Here is a 24,322-nt window from a genome sequence, read left to right as displayed (position 1 = left end):
ACCAACAATCAGTTGATCTAGTGGGATGAGGCACTAGGTCCTTAAGCAAGGTCAGAGGTTTGAATCCTGACGTTTACGAATGAAGCAAATTGGGTTGGAAGGGTCACCCTCGTCTCTGCAGAACTCGATCTGTATTAGTCGGTCAATAGATCATATACTAGTGATTAATTCAAAAAAAATTATCAAATATAACATAATACATGTACAACATAAACATATTATACAATTAAGGAATCAAATTTTATATAATACTGATTATTTTTAACTCAATTTTCATTTGAAACATATAACTTTTAAAATATAAAATATTTTTAACCAAATTTTATATAAAACATATAATTCCCTAAATATAGACATTTAATTATAATACAAAAGAATGCATAACCTCAACACTAAATTATGTGTAAATGTCGAGCACGACACGAGTATGTATAATTTGTAAATGTAAATAATATACATAAATTCAAAATCAAACTAAACTCAAAATTCGAACAAAAATCCGAATAACTCGAGAATCTCAAGTCAAATAACTCAAAACTTTTAAAAAAATTAAAAAATAAAAAATTTCTAATCAAGCTTTACTCACTCTACTACATCAAAATATAAATCAAACACAAGCTTGAGAATCTCAAGTCAAAGGCAGATCCAGGTGAAAAATAACGATGCCAAACTCGAATCAAAGAGGGAAAGTCCTCTAATAACGGGTCTGGATACTGTGCCAAAAGCTGAAGTTCAAATGATCAGGAATTGCAGAGAAAGAAGAGGATGGACAACTACAAAGTTTATGCTGTTCAAGAAGAGTTTTAGGTGGTAAAGACTCGTTGCTTGTTCCTTTTAGTCTACTCTGTTAGTGCCACCTTTAAAAACAGTATGCAATCAGAATTACAACACACGATTTGGAACAACAATGTTAGAATTTGTACTATAGATTCCAAGATTGTTGCGGTATAAATGGTGATCTAATTAATGAACTGAAATTGCCTTTCGAACAATGGTACAGAACGAAACAAAGCAAAATAAACTAATATTGTTAAGGAAAACGTACGAAACACAAGTGGCAATAAATTTACAGTGCCGATGTTTCAAACCTCAAGAAGTCACAGAGAAGTGAGAAAGGGGCACCACCATAAAAGAGCAAGTTAAAAAGTGTCGGAAAATAGCCACACCAAAATACTAGCCCTTCACAAGCAACCAACATTTTAATTGGCAATGTCAGCCAAATTTCACTTTCACAAGCGCTTCCATCACAGCAGAAATGTATGCTTTGGGTGCAGAACACGAGAGCTCAAACTTTTTGCAAATTCCTTCCAACTCAACCCAACAAGGACAAAACACCCACCACTTTATACTTCACCAAATTCCTATAGCTGACCATTATAATAATGATTTCTCTCGTCACTCTCGAATTGAAGGCCCTCGATCCCCTTGAGGGCAGACTCGTAGTTCTTGGTATTTCTTCCAGACATTGCCTGTTTAGAGTTGGAAGAAGATTCAACGGGATTTCGCTGCTGATTTAAATGTCTGTGCATCGTTCCAGGGCTAGCATAGGTTGTACGAGAACGTTGTGGGTCAAACTCACTTCCAGCAACTGCTTCAAGGTCGCTAGCTCTCTTTGAAGAGGATCCACTGGTCTGCCCCATAAACTACATCCAAGTAAAACACAAGTTGCAATAAAATACAATGATGGAATAAAGCATCCAATTGCATTGTTAAAAAAACAAAATATATAGAGGAACTTGTACTAGTACAGAACTACCAATTTGATAACAGAGCATACATGCACTAATACTAATATAAAATGACCTGCAGATGACATAGGACTGGTGGCAAAACAATCAACATATATAAAGTATCAGTCATCCCATGTATTAGCACAAAAGAAACCTAGAGATATATCGTAAAAGAAAAGAAAGCAAAACAGTATGTAGAATGCAAGACTACTGACAAATCTTAAATGACTATATAGTTTTGAATAATCATAAACTTCTAAAAAAAATACTTACTGCAGAGTCTTTAGTTGCAGGATCATTTGGGATTGGACTCTTCTGCTTTGCATAATTTCCAGAATACATCAAAGGTCCTGATGACGTCCTTTGCCGAGAGGAATCCATCGGTGACATACCAGCCGCTCGCCCGTCCTGCCCAGCTGTGCAACCAATAGTTTGCAAATGCCGTTATTCTAAGCAAAAATTGATTTTACAACTTCAAAGAAATGGATTGGATACTTTGTCTATTGTGAAAATCAAAGAGGGTTTTTATTTAAAAGATGGGAATTGCCACTCATGTGGAACACTAATTACCTGCATGCCTGTCAGCATTTGCACTAGCAGGGGGCAAGCCAGAACTTGTTCCAACACCAGGGCCCTAATATAGACGAGTATTATAAACTTACATTCCATACCAATTACTACCAGAAAGAATAATTAAATGAATGAATCCTACTAAGCACTCACAAGGGCTCGAGCGGGAGGAGTGGCAAGCTGTGATTGTTGATACTTCAAAATGGTCCAATCAAATACATAATCAAACTGGAAGCCTGTTTAGTAAGGATCAACAAGAACAATAAAAGATGTGAAGTCACTATTATGATTCATGAATTTTATATAAGTTGACAGTATCCACAGCTGAAAATGTAAATGATCAAACCTTCACGAATAAAGAGGTCACGAAAGACTTTTTTGAGGTAAGCATAGTCTGGCTTATCATCAAATCTTAGTGAACGACAATAATGGAAGTATGATGCAAATTCTGTTGGATAACCTCGACACAAGGCCTGAAACAGCATCAATCTTTAGTCACAATTTCGAATGTACAATCAGAACTCTAAGCCAGACATCTACATCTTTCCACTACCAAAACAATCCCTTTACAAAAAATATATCCTTACCTCAATTGAAGTAGAAACCTTCTTCTCACTAATTTTCTCGTATTTCTGTTTCTTATTTCCTGCTTTCAAACCTTGCCAAGGAAGACTGCCCAGAGAAGAGGCATTGATAATAAAAACTATTAAATAATGAACACTAGACAAACGAAAGTAGCATAAGTAGCAAGATTCACCTTCCTCTTAGAAAATACATAAGCACGTATCCAAGAGATTCTAAATCATCCCTACGGCTTTGCTCTACATGGAACCAAACAACAGAATCAGAACTAAGATGAGTAAAAGAGCGGAATATACCTCAAAAAAGAAAAGACACGACAAAAAAATAGAGGGATAATATCAAATTTGATATCTGTACTTAAACAAAATATCCAATGTTGTACCTGTACTTTTAAAATGTCCAATGTGGTACTTGTCCTTTGACAAAATATCCAATTTTGGTACATACTATCATTTTGTGTATTACTATAGTACCTGGGTTAACACCGTTAGTAAGTATTGTACCTGAACTATTATTTCGTGTATTATTATGGAACTTGGGTTAACAGTCAATATGTGACAAATCCTCAACAAAAATTTACAATTACTATAATAATACACATAACGATAGTTCAGGTACCACATTGGATTTTTATCAATACAGGTGCCACATTAGACATTTCAAAAGTACAAGCACCATATTGGACATTTTGTCGAAGTACAGGTATCAAATGTCACATTTTCCGAAAAATTGACCATGCATACCAATGCCCAAGTGCGTATTCATGCTTGCATATCTAGCAGTTCCAGTCAGATTCTTATTTTCCCTGAGATCAACATGACCAGATAAAGTATAAGGACATGGCTTTGAACATTCAGCATAAACTAAAAATGAATAAGTTAGTAAAAAGAAAATTAAAATAGGGAGATTATGTATAAGGTTAATCATAAACAAAAATTATCCATCAAAAGTGGAATCTTTTGAAGATGATTGCGCCCCAACTCTACCAATTGTTAGCACACGTTGAACAATTGAGGTCCAACCAAGAGAATCTCATGAGAATAATCTAAAATGACTCTAGCCATACTAGTAAACCAATGAAGACGATGTGAAACAAGTGATTAGAAAAAATCAATTTAAAAAGAGGGAAAGAGGGGTGCAAATCCAGGCCTTTCAAACTCCATGTAGAATACAATAGCTCACATTCCTGCAAAGTTCTCACCTGTAAGGAATGTGCTGATGAGTTGAACTGTCTCTATATTTCTTAGCCAAGCCAAAATCAATGATGTAGACCTACAATCAAGTGAAAAGTAATAATACATTAAAATCTGCACAAATATAGCAAACCAATAATTTGATGAGAAAGCACAAACCTGATTTGCACGCCTTCCTAAACCCATAAGAAAATTGTCTGGCTTAAGATCTCTATGTAGGAATGATTTTGAATGAACAAATTCAACACGGTTGATCTGGAGAGAGAAATACAGCATGATGTTGCAATAAATTAAAGGAAAAAGAAGTGAAGTAGACAATGTATCAAATTCTAAAAAACTACCATTTGATCTGCAAGCATGAGAACAGACTTCAAGGAAAGTTTCCTACTACAGAAATTAAATAGATCTTCAAGACTAGGCCCAAGTAAATCCATAACCAGAACATTATAGTCTCCCTCAACTCCAAACCATCTAACATTTGGGATCCCAGCTGCCACGAAAAAGGATCAAGATGGAGAGAATTCAACAGTTGCAATCATATGAAACAGTATGATATATAAATATGTTATAAAAAGCTTGACGTTGAAACAACAATCTATGTTCTTGAAAGACAAAATAACTAAATTTATTATTACTTCCTCCCTGCAGGATCCTGTATAACTTTGATTCATATAACAACTGAGGATGCTTTGTCTTCACGTTTTCCTGGTTATTAAAAAAAAAATATAAACGTCGTCATTTCCTTATGTACCCAAAAGAATATGCCATGGTTAAACTTTAAACAACCACAGCATAGAGAAAATCACAATCAAAACAAAACATAAGAAAGAAACGTATGCTTAACATTAAATTTTAGAATAATTGAATCGAACCACCAATTAAAGTAGAAAATTTATTAATCATGTCTTTTGAGATGAAAGTTGAATCAATTGATTTAACATTAATGAATTCAGTAAATATCGAGAAAATAACGGATACACTCCATGGTAAATTGGTAATCAAAACTATGAAGGAATGTAACCGCATGGAATATACTTCTTGACCAAAATTATAACATCAAACTATCAGAAAATAGAAAGAAATATAACTTATGACCAAATTTTGATACTCCTTTTGATGAAACATTATGACCCTACCATATTAAAGCTTAATTCAGTCTCGGATTATCCATTCTCCTTCTGAGTAGGTCCAGTAAATTACATTTGAACCCCTCTTATATATCGGACTAGAATTCACCGTATGAAAACGTTTGACTAGGATCCAACTAACTAAACAATAGCATATCTCTACAGTCACTTCAGTGTGTGCCATGAGCCTATGAATCAAATGCATCCCTAAGTTATCAATGAAATTGATTAAACAGGAAACCAATAACCCAACTTGGTTTAAAACCTAGCAAGAATGGCAACTACATTGCTCTTTTATTGAACATTAAAATGCAACAAACTACAGTTATAAACAAGAAATCAAACATAAGCGATGGTAATGTACAAAACTTAAAGATATATATAGATAGAGAAGTGAGTTTAAGCAAGGACTGCTTACAAGCTTGATGGCAACCTCTTCATTTGTCTGAATGTTTGTACCTACAAAGAGAGATAGAGAGAGCGATAAACACCAAACTAAACTCAAAATCAGGCAAAAAAACAGAAAAAAATGAGAAACTGTAACGAACCCAGGTAGATCTCTCCAAAAGAGCCGCTACCGATCTTGCGACCAAGCCGAAACTTATTGCCGACACGAGGCTCCATCAATTCAACTTAAAATAAGAAAATAAAAAACTCGAAACTAACTACAATATGAAGCCCTAAGTTAGAAAAATCCCCCAAATAAAAACAAGCGAGGAAATTATATGGCGACACTAAACACCGAATAGATAACAACGATAGTCCATAGAGATCGAAATTTCGATCAAGTAAAAAAAATCAAAAGGATCTAGAGTTTCATATTAGTTATAAACCGACAAAAACAACGAATAAAAAATAGTAAACCAAGAAGAAGAAGAAGAAGAAACTAGGGTTAGGTTATGTTAACGAAGGGGGGGAAATATGGGAAGGAGCAGCTAAGAAATCATACTTCCATACTTATCTCTGGAAAAACAGATAAATTAACATATTTCCTTTTCTGTCTTTGAGAACTTTGATTTCTCGCATCGTGGATTTGATCCAATTGAAGCAACGAAAGGCAAGAAAGGGTTTCAAAGAAGGATGCCTTTTTGTTCTTTTCTAAATTAATTCCGTAGAGTAGAAATGGTAGGCCAAGCGTGGTTACTACGCGTGCAAAGGATGCGAAAGTTCCTCATGGAAAGAAGAAATTATAAAATGAAAAGTATTTCTTGCTCCACTGTCAAAGTGTGGTTCTCTATCACGTGACTTCAATCAGACCGTAATCTGTTGGAGATTTGGTGAAGCGTCCAAAGTTTTGGGGCTGGGGGACTGATACGAAGACCGATCACACCTAAATCACGTTTGGATTTGACGTTTAGTTTAATTAATATTATGGTTATAATAATATATTGGATGACATAGATGTAAATATGATTAATTTGCATATAAATCGATCACACCTAAATCACCTTTGGGTTCGACGTTTAGTTTAATTAATATTATATTTATCTTAATATATTGAATGACATAAATGTAAATATGATTAATTTGCTTATAAATTGGTTGAAAAAAAATCACGTTTTGCACCAACGGGATCGATTTAAGTGGTAAACAGTTTGATATTGTTTAAGTAATGTATAAAGTTCGAGTCCTTGTGTATATAGAAAATCTTTGTTGAAAAACTCATCTACAAAAATCAAGTGTACGATACATGTCGATCTAATTAATCATGACAAAAAAAATCATGTTTTGCTTAAGTTGGGATTTTCTTAATAGTTGGGGAATTAAGGAGAGCACAAAAATAAATGGAATATTAGTATATCAAGTGATCAAAATGATAAAGCGAAAAAAAAAATCTTTAGAGGTTTCTATAGTTGTGATATAATGTAAGTATTATTAATAGATTAAAAAATTGAACAATATTACTTTGTAATCATATCAGATTTTTTAAAATATATAAAATTAATAAAGAAACTTCAAGTATCATATTCGTTATATTTCGAATACACGTAATAAAATCTCTTATAATTCTAATAATGACTATAAGACACGGTCAAATCACATTTTATATAATCCTACTAAAACACACTAAGGGTCTGTTTGTTTCACATAAAATATTTTTCTCGTTTTTCAGTGTTTAATTGGAGAAAAACTGATTGAATAACGTAAAATATTTTTCTGATCAACAGAATTTCCTTTGTGTTTTCTAAAAAGTAGCTACAGTCTGATATTCCGTAAGTCATTTTTCGAGCTTTTCACTTCAAATAATAAATACTAAAAGTAATTTTATTTATAAATTTAATATTAATAAAATAGTTTAATAAAGTTTTAATCAAAATATTAATTATTAGAATATTTAAAATGTATTTATTAATGTTTCTAATAATATAATATTATATTTTTAATATCATCATAAAATACTCAATTATATTATAATAATACAGGATATTTTATTTTATTTTAATAATATATAATAAATTATTAATAAAATTTATATTATTTATTAATTTCATAGAAATAATATTATTAAATAATTAATAATGAATAATACTTTATATATATTTAATATTAATATAATGATATAATAACATTTTAATAAAGATATTTAAAATATATTAATTAATACTTTTTAATATATATTATATATTATTATTTTAATAAATAATTAATATAATTTATAATATTTTATTTCAATAAAATGTACTACTATTAATATTTTTATTAATAAAATTATATAAATAATATTTTAATAGTAAATAAATAAATTGTCCTAATATTTTAAAAATGATAATAGTTTTATGATAAATATTATAAATTATTGTATTTAATATTTGTAATAAATATTTTTTAAAATAAATTATCAACTAGTGAAAATTTGTTTACATAACCTTTTCCAAATACTAAAAAACGTTTTTCCAGAAAATATTATATAAAAAATCTATTTTCCGAAAAATATTTTCTGGAAAACAAACAAATCCTAAGACTTTATGGTATATAACTTTATAAAGGTTTTTCATCACGTAAAACAGTACATAATTATTTTAGTTTAAATGTATTAAATAATTTCAATGATTAAAGAGAAATTTATTATTTTTAAATGTATTAAACTCTAATATTGATTAATTTTTCAGGTTTATATAATAAATGAATATTTAAAGAAGACGGTTTGAATAGAGGGAAACAAGGCATCTTAAACTATTCACACTAAAAAAACGACAGGAACAATTTAGATAAAAAAGTCATCAAATTTGTCTGTGGTGGCATCAACTGCCAGATGAGCGCAGGTGAAGAGATCTTGCTCCACAGACAAGTGTTATTTTGCTTTCTTATACAACAAATTGGTAAAATGACTAAGATAATGTAATTGAGATTTTTTAATTTTTAATATAATTTATTATGGGGATTATTTATTTATTTAAGGTGAATTGAAAAGTACTAATCTAAAGACGTAAGGTGTTTTATGTGTATTTAAGTTAAATATAAAGATTTTACGACTATATGACATCTTTAAGAAAATAAAAAAAATCTTAAAAGTGCACAACATCTTCAAATCAATAAAAAGTCTTGATTCAATAAATAATTCGATACATGCTTTATATGAAAAAATAATTTTTCTCAACACCTTATAAGGGCGAGGAAGCCCAACAAATTGGCGGGTACGCCTACGGAAACACTCACTACCTAGACTTCCCTCATCCTTTTTCTTAAAATTAAATAAATAAATTATAGAAACTGTAATAAAACAAAATAAGCAGTTGAAATAAATATATTTGACTTTTCAAAATAAGTTAATAAAACAGACCACACAGTTTTAAACATTTTTTTTTAAAAATAACGATATTCATTCATTAAAAATAGCATTCAAGCAAACAACCGAGACAACACAATCCGGAATTACATTCTAAAATTGAAAAGGCACAGATAAAGAAGCATAAGGTAAATTTATGCTTAGGCCATCTCCAACGCATCGCTGGAGTAATAAAAATCTCCATTTTAGAGTAGAGATAGTTCTCTAGTCCATCGCTACTTTAGAGTATAGATAGTGTTTCAGCTATAGTTGCACGTTACATCTAGTGTTGCACTGTAGCTGCGTTACATTTTTTTTGTTATCTTTTTTTTTTACTTTTTTTTATTATTTTCTTTTTCTTTTTCTTTTCCTTTTCTTTGTTACATTGTTTTCTCTTTATTCTATCTTTTAGGTTTTCTTATTGTAATTTCTACACAATAAAATAAAAATTAAACATAATATAATAAATTTAAATAGATTAAATTACAAGATCTTAATTCTCCAATTGTAGAAGGAAGAGATCTTAATTCTCTAATTTTCTCTGTATTTTCGCAATGTTATTTATGAATGTTTGATTTATACTTTTTATCATGATATTTATTAGAAATGTATATGTTTTATTTTATATTTATAAAATCAATATTATAATAGTTAAATATTGTGAATAAAGTAGAGTTGTTGGCAATTTAAAGATAGTGTTGAAGATGAATTAATGTTTATCTTTAGAATAGATATAAAGATATTGTAGAGTAGAGATGAGGTCGAAAGATGACCTTATAAACTGCACTAGTTGCTGTTGTATGTCTACATAGGTTATTTACTAACATTTTATATTAGTTTTGATTTCCCCCCTCAAATCATTATACAAAATAGATATAAAAAAGATTATATTTATTAGCTTTTCGTGAATTATTCATTGTACACCGAAAAAAAAAAGTGAATACAAAAATGATGAATCGAAAAGAAAAAGAAATAAAGAATGAACATTTTTGTGGGTTAGTTAGCTTATGGCGTGGGCCTTGGACTGGGCAGTCCCATGCCTGCAATCTTTGGGGAAAGATGGATCCTAGGACTCGGCCTTGGTGAAGGAATTGGACCAAACGTGAATCCAGGAGTGACCCTCGGTGATAGATTAACTTGTTCAAGTGCTTTTGACTGAAGATCAGTAGGGTAGTCGCGCACGCACCCTATGCGGGGTCCAACCGCTGTGGTCCACTTGCATGATAATCTCTTAGGCGAGTTGAACCTTGGTGCTGGCGTCTTGATTCTAACCTGTTCATCACAGTCCAGATCACCCGTGCCTGTTTCCACCCCACTGATGCGGTCATCAGAACCGACCAATGGCTCCCGTTTGGGTTCCTCAGCCGGGGCTTGCCGGTATGGGTCATCATCATCAATAGCACACCTCTGTACCAAAGTAAATATCAGCAAATTTATACAAGTAAACCCTTTCTTAATCTGATCGTATTCCATAATTAAAGTACATTTTACCTTAACATTGGTGAGATTCACTTGATTTTCCTCGAGAAAGCTAATGAATTCCAAGAAATTCTCTTCCGTGGGGAGATAATGACCACTGTATGGCCATATAGCCTGAAAAAAGGACAAAAAAAGAGTAACATTAAAACCTTAAACCAGTACACGATATTCCATCCCATAATCCTTTGCATGCATGAATTTGGTTTTGTACCTCGAGAACTCCATCACGAGCAACCAATCTTCCGGCTGCGGTGGTGGCACCGCCGGCGAGAAAACTCGAATGTTGAAATTTACCCTTTTCCTTTCGACCCACATACAAGGCCCGGCTTGTGCTAAGGACAAATATCCATTTATATTCAGCCGTTGTATTCACCGGTGAACCACTTTGTTTAAAAACCAGCCTCCCTTTGTCAACTATTACCTCGTATCTTTCCCTTTCATTCTGCAAGCAAATCATCATTTAAGCAAACATTAATTACGGAAACTGAAAATTTAGTTATAAAACAAGCTGTCAAATGAACACGTACTGGTCCAAGATATGTGATGAATTGCTGTTGTAGTTTTTTTCTCGGACATTTGTCAAGGTTTAATTCTTTCCCATCTCCAATATCCAACCTTTTCAGAAGGAAATTAAACGCAAGTCATCAGAGAAAATGCTATAAAACTCCATTCTTTTTAACACAGTCCTCAAAGGCTGCGAAAGAACTAATGATTACCAGTAGAAGAAAGGTTGTGAGCTTTCACTTGAGAACCAAACATCATAATACAGATGTAAGTTATGCCCATATCGATGTCTCGGATCAATCTGCAACAACGCATGGAACGGTTCAGCCATAAATGTCTACGTATTTATGTCCAGATAAACTGAACGAACCAGCAAAGTGGGAAAAACAACTTACAGCTTCAAGCCAGTGTTGAAGGGCTAATTTCTGAGCATTTTCATCCTTGGACAAACCTTTTCCCACCTGCAAAACACGAGAAACATCATTAATATTTGAAAACACACGATGATAATTGGACTATGTTAAAAAAAAAAGATTACCTTTGCTGCTCTTGTTTTGGCTCTTGCCCACCGTGAAACTGCAGATTCAGATTTTTCAACGTCGAAGAAGGAGACAGAGCTTTGTTTGAGCTCTGCAAGGTCTAATACCTTCCACCATAACTCCTCGACCACCACCGCACAATCGGCAAGGTTTCTTCGAGTCCGGTAACTCTTGTAAACCTTCTGAAGCTTAACAGCCGCAGAATCAAGCTCACTGATGGGTCTTGGTGAGAACAAAATCGTGGGGTCCGGCAATGAAAGTGAGGGCATTGGCTTATGCAACAATCCATTCGAGGCACTAGAAACCAATGAATTCCTTTTTTCTTGAACCAAATCCTTGAATGACAACGTCCTCTCAAGCACTATCTTGTTATCATTAGATTTGCTGGTTTCCAATGTTAATGAATTTTTTCTTCGAGTCTTACCCGACCCAGAAACTGAGCTGGTTATGGTCTCTGAATCCTTCCTCTTAGAACTGAGTCTGACATTGTAAGCCAAATCAAAAAACCCGTGCCTTAGAATCTGTTGCCAGGCAGATAGGAGCAAGGAAAGAGACAATCCCATGACCCCTGTAACTGCACAACATGATTGAAGAAATTAGTTAAGGGTAAAGCACTCCAATAAAAAGAGGAAACAGAAAAAGAAAATAGAACAATATCTACCTGTGAACCTTGAATAAGATATTAAGATCTCAGACGTGTTCTTGTTCCCCCTGTTTCTCTGAGAAATGAAATTCCGAGTTGATGATTAAAATTATGTTTCCCTGTCTCTGACCGCCTTCTCTATTTATATATACGAAAACGAAATATGGAGTCCGACCAAACATTCATATACGTAAAAAAAAAAAAGCCACGTAAGCCCTTGAAATCTCGCATCTCTTAACTAAGACGGGTCTAATTCAACGGTTTTTAAGTCTCGTGGGTTTGATGAATTCAAAGGTTTGAAATATAGATGGGGAAATTGTAAAGGTAAATTTATAGGTCTTCTCCCCTTTCCTTCAGGGAATGTAAGAGACTTTGGTCAAGGAAAGTAGTTTCCATGAAAGTACATGAAAGCCGGTTTTTTTTTTAACATCTTTTCTTAAAAGAAATATGCAGTCAGGCAACTGGGATTTTTGTTGTGGTTGTTTGACAATTACAGGCAACGAGTGTCTGGTCATACAGGGCACGGGCGCCTTCCTCTTTGCCTTGTGCTTTCAGACATTGTTGCTTTGGTACTACTGTGTTCTTGTTGTTTGTCCACTGCTGTCTGCTGCCGTCACCCATCACCCATGCATTTATTTTTTCCCCCACCACTTTTCTTGACTTCTTTTTCTTTCGCAATCCCAACGCTAACCTATGGGAAGATGACAGTTAAAATTTAGGGTAAATTATGTGTTTAGTATCTAAACTAGTAACTTTGCTCTGTTGTAGTATCTAAACTTTCAATTTTTTTAAAATCATATCTTATGTTTAGTTTTTTGCTTTGTTTTAGCTCATCGCCTTTAAAAACTTAAAATGAGTTATTTACTCATGACTCATTTTCTATGATTAAATTGTGTCATTCATCACTTAACTACCTTTTCACTCCTACTTTGGTCACTAGAGTTTAAGTTTTTTAATTTAATTACTTAACTTTCAAATTACTCCTAATTTAATCACTCTAACTTTCAAGTTTATTTATTTTTTATTTTTAATTATATATTTACAAAATAATAATAATAATAAATTACATGCCAATAATTATTAATAAAATAAATTAGAGTGATTAAAATAGGAGTAATTTGAAAGTTGAGTAGTTAAATTTAAAATTTTAAAATTTAGTACCATATAGGAGTGATAAGATAGTTGAATGATGAATAATATAATTTATCCATCAAATTGCAGTGTATTTTAAAGGTGAGGTACTAAAATGAAATAAAAAATAAATTTTAAGTATGATTTCAAAAAAAATTAAAAGTTTAAGTACTAAAATGGACTAAAATTGATAGTTTAAGTATTAAACGCATAACTCACCCTTTAATTTATTATAATGCTATTAAATCAAATTCATTAATTTAACCTTAATACTAATCATATTATCTTAGTAGTTCATACGCTATATTTATAAAAATATGTGAATATTTATTGTCAAATATTTAAGTAGGAAAAACCTAGGGAGAGAGGTAGCCCCTAAAAACCTATAGAGAGAAGTCACCCCTAAAAATTTAGAATTTTATAAATTTTTATCCCAAAAATTCTATAAGTTCAAGTTCGCTTCCCCTAACTTAAAATTTTTGTCTGTCCTTGTATTTAATTATCTTTCAAATATACATTATTTTATATTTATCCAAATTAATCAAATATATTTTAATCTCGATGCAAATCTTTTTCAAGAAATAATAAATTTAATCATATTTTAAATTACAATTTACATTTAATGGCGATGTCATTCTCCTTGACTAATGTGTATTGATTGTAATTAAAACCTAAAACAAGCGGATTGCAGCTAGCGTGGGTTGTGGCTGCTATGCACAGTCTGTTTGTCTTGTTAAGTGAATAGTTTATTTCAATATATTTTAGCTATTAATATGTTTATTTAATGATTATTGATTCTGACAGTATTTGTATATATGAATTATATATATAATTTTTTTGTGGCATATATTAATTAAATTAATTGTTTTTATATAACTATAAATTATTTTTTATTATAATTGTACGTTAAGTAAATAATTAAACAACTCAATAATTTGAGATCTATTAATTAATCAAGTGATCAAAGATATCTTATATATTGTGTGAGTTTAAATCTTATTCTCTACCTTAAAAATGTAATACATCTTTAATCAATAAAAATTATTCAATAATTTTGAATATAAAATAAAAGTAATTTAAAATATCATCTGTCATAGAATAAATACCCATTAATTTTTTTTAAAGAGAAAATAACATCAGTGACAAAAAATACCTTATAATATACTATTGAGAATGATATTTCAGGCTTGGCTTTCTCACTTCCTTGTTGAGTGATAGAGAACAAGGGGACTCTCGCGCGTCGCCGCTGCCGCCGTCCGTCTCGGCTCGGGTTGGGTTGGGTCGGGTCGGGTCGGGTCGTAGTAATACGTGTCTTCGACACGTCCGTGCGAATATTATCTTTTTTAGAGAAAATTCTTAAGAAACAAATACAATACCACCTGTCGTTGCGATTTTGGACTATCGCAACGAATTTGGAATAAATCGCAACGCGAACTTCGACTATCGCAACGAATTTGGAATAAATCGCAATGCGAACTTGGACTATCGCACTGCGAATATGTAAATCGCAATGCGATAGTCGAATTCGACTATCGATTGTGATTTACATATTCGCAGTGCGATAGTCCAAGTTCGCATTGCGATAGTCCAAGTTCGCGTTGCGATAGTCGAAGTTCGCGTTGCGATAGTCGAAGTTCGCGTTGCGATTCTGGAAACTGATTTGCGATACCGGAGATCGCGTTGCGAATTATCGATCGCATTGCGATTTAGTTGGTCATTTTGATAAATCCAAAAAAAGTTGATTAAAATCGTATATTATAAGACATTTTTTGTCACTGAGGTTATTTTCTCTTTTTTAAATATATATATATATACATTTAATAAATTATACTGATTTATTTGTACGAAAAATCATATTACCTATTTCGTACGGCTAGAAAAGCCAGTCAAAATAAAGATATAATTGTTCTGCTAATGTTGAAACACCATCCATTATATCAACTTAAACAACAACAATTAATATATATATGTCAACAATGTTGGAATCCTATATTATCATGTTCTTGTCCTGGATTAGGAAAATCACCTCTAACTTAAACTTTAATGTATCAAAATAATATATATATATATATATATATATTAAAAAAATATTTATGCTTTAGACAAAAAAAAGACCAACACCAAATTTGCAAAACTTTTACTATAGGTGGGGTGTGATCTCTCTATGATCATTGATCAATGCCTTCAACAACACCGATTGCACTAATATTTTAAAGGGCAAGTTACACTGTTGGATATTGAACTTTTAAAATAATTTCATTTTGGTCTCAAACTTTAAAAACGTGCATTGTAATCACTAAAATTTTAATTTATTTTTATTATGGTCATTGTTGTTAAGAAATGCCGACATGATACTTTAACGTTTGATTCTTAAAAATAAAACTAATGCTCCAAATCATTACCAAGGTCAAATTTCTGATGAATTGAGAGATATTTAGTAAATTCCAACTATGAGAATGATTCGAGAATGATTCATTTGACCAAAAGATAAACATAACTTTGATTTCAAAATAATAAGAAGGCTGATAGTTGTAGACACCCACTTTCTTAAAAGATAGAATTAGAAAGAGTTCATCTCCTAAGAGGACTCTTCCAACATCATATCTTTTAAAGCAACAACCACACCAACAAACGTGCAACAACCGAGCAATGAGTCTAGTTGCATTATGATTCTATTGTTAATAGGATTCTAAAAATAGTTAGTTTTTTTTACTATAAATACATGTAATCCTCCCCATTTGTAACACAGGATTTACATACAAGATACAGAGGAAAGCACGAAAAATACAAAGGCAAAGCTATTGTAAACGATTCGAAAAGGAAATAAAAGGTAGCATCTTTTTTTACATTGATTCGTTCATTTCTTGCATGTGCATGTTAGTTTTCTTGAGATTTGGTTTGAATAACCCAAAGCGTGGGTTGCTCCGATGACCAAAAATGGGTGGGGTTTCGAAGTTTCGAACCTAGATCTACTCCCGAGGTATGTTCATTTTTTTAAAGTATTTAATATTCCCCCTAAGTCAATCTTAATCTTTAATTTACCTTGAAATTTACCCTTTAATTTTACTTTTATATTAATTTCGCCCCTTATATATATATTTTTAATTATATTTTTTTATTTATTTACTATATTCCTTTTTTTATTTATATTATACTATTTTTATTATATATATATCTTATATCATTATATATATGTATAGGTGTATTAATTTTTCTCCATTTACTATGTATATACATTTTTTCTTAATATTATATTTTATACGTTTATATATATATTTTCTTAATATTCTATTTTTGTTTTTATTTATTTATATATATTATATTTTTACTTTATTTTATTCTTTTCTATTATTTTTCTTCTTAATATCATGTATATTTTTATTTTTTATTTGTTTTACTTAGTATTATATATTTATTATTTTTATTTGTTTTAGTAAATATTAATTTATATGTACATATTATTTTTATTCCTTTTTAATTTCTTTTAATTTTTTATTTTTTTACTCTATTAATATTTTCCCTTTATCTGTGTCTTTGTTTTTTAACATTTTATTCATTTTGTTTATTTTTTTTTATTTTTTTATTTTTTTACATGTTTTGTTATTTTCCATTTTTTCTTGTTTTATTTATTATTCTCACGTTTGCGCACTTGCTATCCTAATTCGATTTTATACTCTGCTACGAGTCAAATTTAACTTTTAAGGGTATTCAAATTAATCAATTGTAAGTAATTTGAATCGGGTCTGTTAAATTTTAATTTCGAATTTTCGCAACTAAGACAACCGGCAAATTATTTGGTACCGAAAGAGCGGTTCAATGGTGCTAATCCTTCCTTGACCGTAACCGACTCCTGAACCCGACACATTTCTGGTAAAAACGCAGATCATGTAAGATGATGTCCGACCCACCTAAATTCGTTTTAAAATGGTCGGTGGCGACTCCAATCCATATTTTTCAAGTCGATACCCAATTTCAGGCCCAACCGAAAGACGGTTACGACAGCTTGGCGACTCCACTGGGGAAAGGTAAGTGAGTCAGGCCCAAATTAATTTTCGGTTGTCTTTTTTTAGCGAAAATTACAAGTTTAAAATTTAATTTATTTATTCGATTCCAATTATTTATCTTTGATTTTTTTTTCAAATAAATAGTTGTACTAACGTTTTTTCAATGATTTCAAATTTTCAAAGTTTTTCATCTAAGGCTCTATACTCGAGCTTCGAACCTTATTTAAGTGGGGGTAAAAGCGACGCCTTTGTGAGAATTTATTCTCCGTGCGGGCCTAGCAAGTAACCTTCGAGATTCATATACCTTATGTCTTCGTGTGAATTTATTCTCCGTGCGAACATAAGGCAATGTTTCCTCTCGAGTTTAACTTAGTCCACGCGAGCTTGTAATGGGCTTAGGACTAAGGGTCTGGCAAGCCCAATGGGGCACCAGCAAGGAGAATTCGGGTACCTTTTTTAGAACCTAAACCGGGAGGCTATGGAGAATTAGAGCCCACCCCAAAACCTCATTTCAAACCCTAGGTTGTTTTGTTTCATGCTTTACTTTCTGTTCAAAGCATGCGAACTAGACAAATATGCGGTTAGGATTTGTATGGAATTAGTATGCGGGATAGAGATAATATACGGGTATGAATTAAAGCATGTGGGGTAGGATTTTTCGATTTACCTCACTAACTCTATTTTACTTTTGTTCTCTTTTATTTTGTTTTCATCCTTTGCATTATTTAAAAGATGTGTTGATCCATAAAAAATGTGTTTGTTAAAACATGAATGATCTGCATTAATGGACAAAGGGGTTGTAATACAAGAGATGAAAAACGCAGGGGTCCGACTATGGTCAGAAAATACTCAGAAAGAAAATGAGGATAATCTGGAAGACAACTATGTGTCACATTCGATCAAGAAGACATGGTGCTCACAATCAGATAGATCAAAAGTCAACTTTTCAAAAATGGGTTGACAAAGGTGGCAGGGTCAAAACGAGAAAAAGGTTATTGACCTCGAGAGTCCCTTCAAAGACAACAAGAACAAGATGACAAAACGATAGCTGAATTGGAAGCCATTGTCGACAAATTCAATGAACTTCAGATAATCCCTTTGATGGAGGATTTCAATGATGTTTCCGTTATAGAACAGGTTTAGCAAAGGATGAAAGCCAGAGATGCAGTCATTCGATAATTCTGGGAATAAGTACAAAAAATAGCTCGTCACTTGCACGATTTAGCCAGAGAAACCGGAGCGGTTCGGCAGGGTATTCGACCGGTGACAGACGAATGCAGAAGACTAGTCAACTTATTTTAGGGTCTAGAGGATTTAGTCTGGATGTACCTTTAAATATGTTTATTGTTGTTAAGTTAATCGATTGACTGAATCGGCCAAGAGGGGGGTGAATTGGCAATAAAAAATTTTGTGGAAGCTTTTGCAGAAAATTGAAAGAAATTGCACAGCGATTTAGAGTGGTTCGACTTTATCAACCAAAGTCTACGTCCACTACCATAGCTATCCACACTAAGGATTTTCCAACAAATTCATTAATTTGTTCGTTCTTTTGAGGCCAAAGAGATAACCTTACAACTCCCTCAAGAAGATACCCCAATTCTTGAGAACACTCTTTTCTCAAAGAGAAATACAAATTTGCAAACTTACAAGAAAAACCTCACAAGGCAAATATGTTTGCACAATTCTAGAACAAAGAAAGAACACTCAAGAATAAATACAATTGAGCACAATAAGTGTTCTTGAAAGCAAAATGAATATTGAATGAAAAATAGGCTTGAAATGCTCAAACTTGAGGTTTGATGCTTTCTCTTTGATTCTCTCTTGATTCTAATTGCTTGATGTTTCTTGTTATTGATCAATGGCTTCTAAGCTTGCTTAAATACACCTTGAATCACTTCTGAATGTTGGGGATGATTAGAGAAGATAATATAGCCGTTTTAGTGTGAAAACAATTAATAAAACAGTTTGGAGCCTGGGGGGAATCGGTACCCCCTATGGGGAATCGGTTCCCTAAGTGTAAAATTTAAATATTTCGACCGTTATACAAGGGGGGAATCGGTTCCCTCCGAGCATACTGGAATTCTCGGAGCCAAACTATTCAGGTGGGAATCAATACCCCTTTGGGGGGGAATCGGTTCCCTCTGAGGAATCTGGAATTTTTGGCTTTGAAATGGTTCGAAATACTTTGTAAAATTATTTTGAAATTGTTTTAAGATTAAAACTTAATTTTACACTTTGAGTAAGGATTAAAAATGATCTTTGAAAGATTTGGAGTAATATTTTGATATTCGAATAATTCTATCGAATATACTTAGAAAATCATTTGGAAAATATTAAAATTCATTTAACTTAATTTGTTATATAGAAATATCAAAGTGTTTTCAACAATCTCCCCCTTTTTGATATAACAAAACATTTTAGTAATTTTAAGATTTTGAAATCAAGTTTTGAAATTACTCACTCTTACTTTAACACTAACACTTCTCTCATTTATCATTTTTTAACTTCTCCCCCTTTTTTTTAAATCAAAAAGACATTTTAAAGAATTTAAACAAGGTTTTGAAATCATTTAGCCAATTGATTATATATAATATAAGTTACTAAGATCACAAGCAAGAGAAACGTTAGCCATTAGTTTTATAATCAATATTCATAATTAATGTGAAATGGAAAAATTGGTCATATATCTAATCATGAAGTAAATGATGCAATAATGAATAAATTTAATAACACCAAATAGATAATTTATAACCATTCATAAATCCAAACAAATTCAAAGTCAATCAATCCATAAATTCAAACATTCCAAAATATTCAAAATGTTAAAACAATAAGTTTGGAGTTCAAAGCAAAACATAGAATCACATATCAGGATTAGGAGGAGGAAAACGAGCTCGCATAGCGGCCATTTCGTGAGTGAGGTCATTAATACGCGTGTTGGTTGCTTCATTGTTTGCACGCATCTTCCAAAGAATTTCTAATTGTTGAGCTCCCATTGTGGATAAGTGGGACTATATAGAAGAAAAGCATGAATCCATGGTAGCGTATCGAAAATCGAATGTCTCCATAAAGGATTGGAAATATGGAGGCATTTGATGTGTTTGTTGTGCTTGCTCTTCGGGCTGCTCCTCGGGCTGCTCAGGCTCATCTTCGGCTTCATCAATGTCTCGCATTAATTGCTCAAGCTCGAGATCCTCGTCAGCTTCGGGTGGAGCTTGTGAAGAACTAGCTCCCGGAGTATTTGCAGAAGATCGAACCCATTCACCGGTTTCCTTATCCTTAATCCATCCCGCTCTCGTTAAGGAAATAAGGTTAATTTGTTTCTTAAGGGGGAAAACGGTATCTAGACCGACTCTAAGCCCAGCTTTGGAAAACATATTACTCAAAATGCAACCGTAAACAAGAGATGAACAGAGTTTCTTGTTAGGAACAAGATTTACGGTTTCAACAATTTCAGCAAAAATAATCTGAGGTAGGTTAATTTTAATATTGTTTTCTAAACAATGTAACCACCAAAGATCTAAGGCTCTAAGAGTAGAATAACGACCTCCGGATGGTCGAAACCACCAAGAAATCATTAGATGAAGAAAACGTTCATGAAGGTCTAAGACACTTGCACTATCCCTTCTTTTATAACGAGATCCTAAAACCTATTTTTCATTTGAAATACCATCATTATCTAGTCCGAATGTATTGGCTATGTAAGCCGAGTCAATATATAAGAATTGTCCTAAGAGGTAGGAACACATTCCTATGGTTTCGGTTTCAGTTTGGTTTTTAACACAAACGGAATTAGAATAGAAAATACGAACAAGTTGATGGTAAACGATGGGTTCAAGGTCAAATAGTTTATCAAATTTCCACTCTTGTAAAAGAGGAAGATATTTAAAATTGATAGCTAACATAGCTTGACGAGAATGAATACGTTCTTCCCGGATTTTGTAAGAGTCGAAATATTGATAATACCAAAAACGATGATTTCTAGGACCAGTATGATTGAAACACGAATTTTGGATAGTCAAGTTAGGATCAATGGGATTAGGATTAGAAATTGGAATAGGAGGAGGATTTGGAGGTGGATTTGGTTGACGGTGTGAGCGACTAGATGATGACCTAGCACGTTTAGGATTTGACATGGTTTAGGAAATCAAAATAGAATTGATAACCTGCAATTTAGAAAACACATGTATGCAATTTAATCAATCCCAAAACTTAATTGAGTCCTCAATATTTCAAGGTTCTCTAAATCAATCCTAATGGGCAAAGTTTTTTGAAAAACTTTTGAAAAATATGGTTTTGAGAAACAATATATGTATAGTTTTCATAACAACAACATAATTTAATTAAAACACGATAATTTGAAAATTAACATTTTTTTTAATTTCGAAAATTTAAAAAAAAATGGAAAATTATTGTGTTTTTGATGAAATTGGTTGTAATATCTAGTTTCTAATCACTAAACAATCAATGCCCGATCTAAAATTCATCCTAGAACTAATTAAAACAAGTCATATGTTCAAAATCAATAAAATAGGGAGTTTATAAAATTTTACCTTGAAGGATGAGATTGAGTGGATTTTGATGTTGTTTGCACGATTTTAATGATGATTGCAAGTTTAGGAGATGATATTTGAAGTGAATTCCGATTAAAATCGATGATTTGAGGCAATAATGGAGATAGAGAGAGAGTTGAGGGAAGAAACGGCGTGAAGAGAAATGAGGGTTTTGAGTAAAAATAAGGGTTCTGCCCGTGTATAACCAAAACCCCAGGGGGTATCGATTCCCCTGTGGGGGAATCGGTTCCCCTTCAAAGGGGGAATTGGTTCCCTCAAGGGGGGATCGATTCCCTCTGCACCAGAATGCTAAAATCCGATTTTAAACACCCAAAATGCTAAATTAATTTGCTCTAGTGGTATTGGCAACTCATATATTGAAAATTAATCATGTTCAAACAATTCAATTAATCTTTAAACGATATTTGAACATAAAATTAATTTTTCATCAAGAATCATAAACTCCCCCTAACTAATAGCAATGAATGCAATCAAAAATTACTATTATAAGCATTTTTTATTTATTATTAAAAGTGCTAAAATTATTTTAAACACTCAGTGAAGATAGGTTGGCCAAACCTAATTCTCTCCTAAGTTTCCAAAATCGTTCCTTATCTAAAGGTTTTGTAAAGATATCCGCTAATTGGTGCAAAGTATCAACAAATTCTAGAACTACATCTTCCTTAGTGACATGGTCTCTAATAAAGTGATGTATTATTTCAATGTGCTTAGTTCTAGAGTGTTGGATGGGATTTTTAGTGAGACAAATAACACTAGTATTGTCACACTTGATAGGAATGGTACCTACTTCAATTCCATAATCAAAAAGTTGTTGTTTCATCCATAAAACTTGTGCACAGTAACTACAAGCTGAAATGTATTCGGCTTCAGTGGTAGATAATGTAACACAATTTTATTTATTTGAAAACCAATAAATTAGCATATTTCCAAGGAATTGGCAAGTACCGGAGGTGCTTTTCCTATCTAATTTGCATCCTCCATAATCCGCATCAGAAAAAGCATGCAAGCTAAAGCTAGAGTCTCTACGATACCAAAGTCCTAAACTAGGAGTGTCCTTAAGGTATCTAAAGATTCTCTTAACAGCTAGTAAATGTGATTCCTTAGGACATGATTAAAATCTAGCACATAAGCAAACACTAAACATAATGTCCGGTCTACTTGCAGTTAGATAAAGTAGAGATCCAATCATTGACCTATATAATTTAACATCTACACATTTATCTCCTTCATCTAAGTCAAGCTTTGTTGAAGAGCTCATTGGAGTGTCATGAGGTTTCCCATTTTCCAGTCCAAACTTCTTGAGCATATCTTTGACGTACTTAGCTTGATTAATGAAGATGCCATCTTTTCTTTGTTTGATTTGGAGTCCCAAGAAAAATGAGAGCTCCCCCATCATGCTCATCTCAAACTCACTTTGCATTAGCTTAGAAAATTCTTGGCAAAGAACATCATTAGTAGAACCAAATATTATATCATCAACATAAATTTGAACTACTAATAAATCTTTACCTTTATGCTTCAAAAACAATGTAGTGTCAACCTTCCCTTTTGAAAAACATTTTTCAATTAAAAATTTGACAATCTTTCATACCAAGCTCTAGGAGCTTGCTTTAAACCATAAAGAGTTTTTGTCAATTTTAAAACATGATCCAGAAAATTTAAATCTTCAAAACCTGGAGGTTGTTCCACATACACTTCTTCTTTTATAAAACCATTTAAAAATGCACTTTTAACATCCATTTGATATAATTTAAATTCATTGAAACATGCAAATGCTAATAACATTCTAATTGCTTCCATCCTAGCTATGGGAGCGTATCTTTCATCATAGTCTATGCCCTCTTCTTGAGTATACCCTTGAGCAACAAGTCTAGCCTTGTTTCTCACTATATTACCACTCTCATCAAGCTTATTCCTAAATACCCATCTAGTACCTACAATAGATTTATTACTAGGCCTTTCAACTAATGTTCATACTTTACTTCTCTCAAATTAATTTAACTCTTCTTGCATAGCCATAATCCAATGTTCATCATTTAATGCTTCTTTAATATTCTTAGGCTCTATGCATGAGATAAATGCAACATAATTACAAATATTTCTAAGAGAAGATCGAGTTGTTACCCCTTTGGATGGATCACCTATAATTTCACCATCCTTGACATAGTTGTACTCTCTTGGATAAGATACTTCCCTTTCTTCAATGGTTGGATTCTCAAGAGGATCATGAGTTTCCTCATTTTTCGTTTCTTCATTTGATGATGGTTCTCCAACGTCATGTCTAACGTTATTTGTATTTATAATACCTACATCATCATTCACACAACAATCCTTCCTCGGAAGGGGATTATCATCGAAAACAACATGTATAGACTATTCTACAACTAAAGTTCTTTTATTAAATACACGATAGGCTTTAGAATTTAAGGAATAACCCAGAAAAATTCCTTCATCACTTTTAGCATCAAATTTGCCAAGGT

At 32.3% G+C, this 24,322-nt stretch overlaps 2 protein-coding genes across 3 annotated transcripts; both read right to left on the bottom strand.

Moving 5' to 3' along the window:
• Positions 1–940: 940 nt before the first annotated feature.
• Positions 941–6,059, bottom strand: LOC120132211 (casein kinase 1-like protein 12). Of its 2 annotated transcripts, XR_005516981.1 has the most exons (15): positions 5,751–6,059; positions 5,621–5,661; positions 4,711–4,780; positions 4,417–4,565; positions 4,235–4,330; positions 4,084–4,154; positions 3,626–3,687; positions 3,058–3,121; positions 2,888–2,972; positions 2,647–2,773; positions 2,454–2,536; positions 2,301–2,364; positions 2,004–2,146; positions 1,228–1,643; positions 941–1,179 (listed from the first exon to the last, which is right to left on the bottom strand). XR_005516981.1 is itself a non-coding variant. In XM_039149021.1 (14 exons), exons 1-14 carry the CDS (start codon positions 5,824–5,826, stop codon positions 1,362–1,364), a joined length of 1,413 nt encoding a protein of 470 aa, XP_039004952.1. In that variant the 5' UTR covers positions 5,827–6,059; the 3' UTR covers positions 941–1,361. The 2 variants fall into 2 exon arrangements, 1 of the variants encoding a protein (XP_039004952.1); XM_039149021.1 differs by having other exon boundaries at positions 941–1,643.
• A 3,910-nt stretch (positions 6,060–9,969) lies between these two features.
• Positions 9,970–12,053, bottom strand: LOC120132027 (IQ domain-containing protein IQM1-like). The gene is made up of 7 exons (XM_039148880.1): positions 11,490–12,053; positions 11,347–11,412; positions 11,164–11,252; positions 10,975–11,062; positions 10,659–10,889; positions 10,460–10,561; positions 9,970–10,375 (listed from the first exon to the last, which is right to left on the bottom strand). Exons 1-7 carry the CDS (start codon positions 12,051–12,053, stop codon positions 9,974–9,976), a joined length of 1,542 nt encoding a protein of 513 aa, XP_039004811.1. The 3' UTR covers positions 9,970–9,973.
• Positions 12,054–24,322: the final 12,269 nt, after the last annotated feature.

Source organism: Hibiscus syriacus, unplaced genomic scaffold (assembly GCF_006381635.1).
Source record: "Hibiscus syriacus cultivar Baekdansim isolate YM2019G1 unplaced genomic scaffold, ASM638163v2 tig00110557_pilon, whole genome shotgun sequence".
NCBI classification, from domain to species: domain Eukaryota; kingdom Viridiplantae; phylum Streptophyta; class Magnoliopsida; order Malvales; family Malvaceae; genus Hibiscus; species Hibiscus syriacus.
Note: the sequence above shows the minus strand (reverse complement) of the source record. Positions and strands in the feature narration are given on the sequence as shown.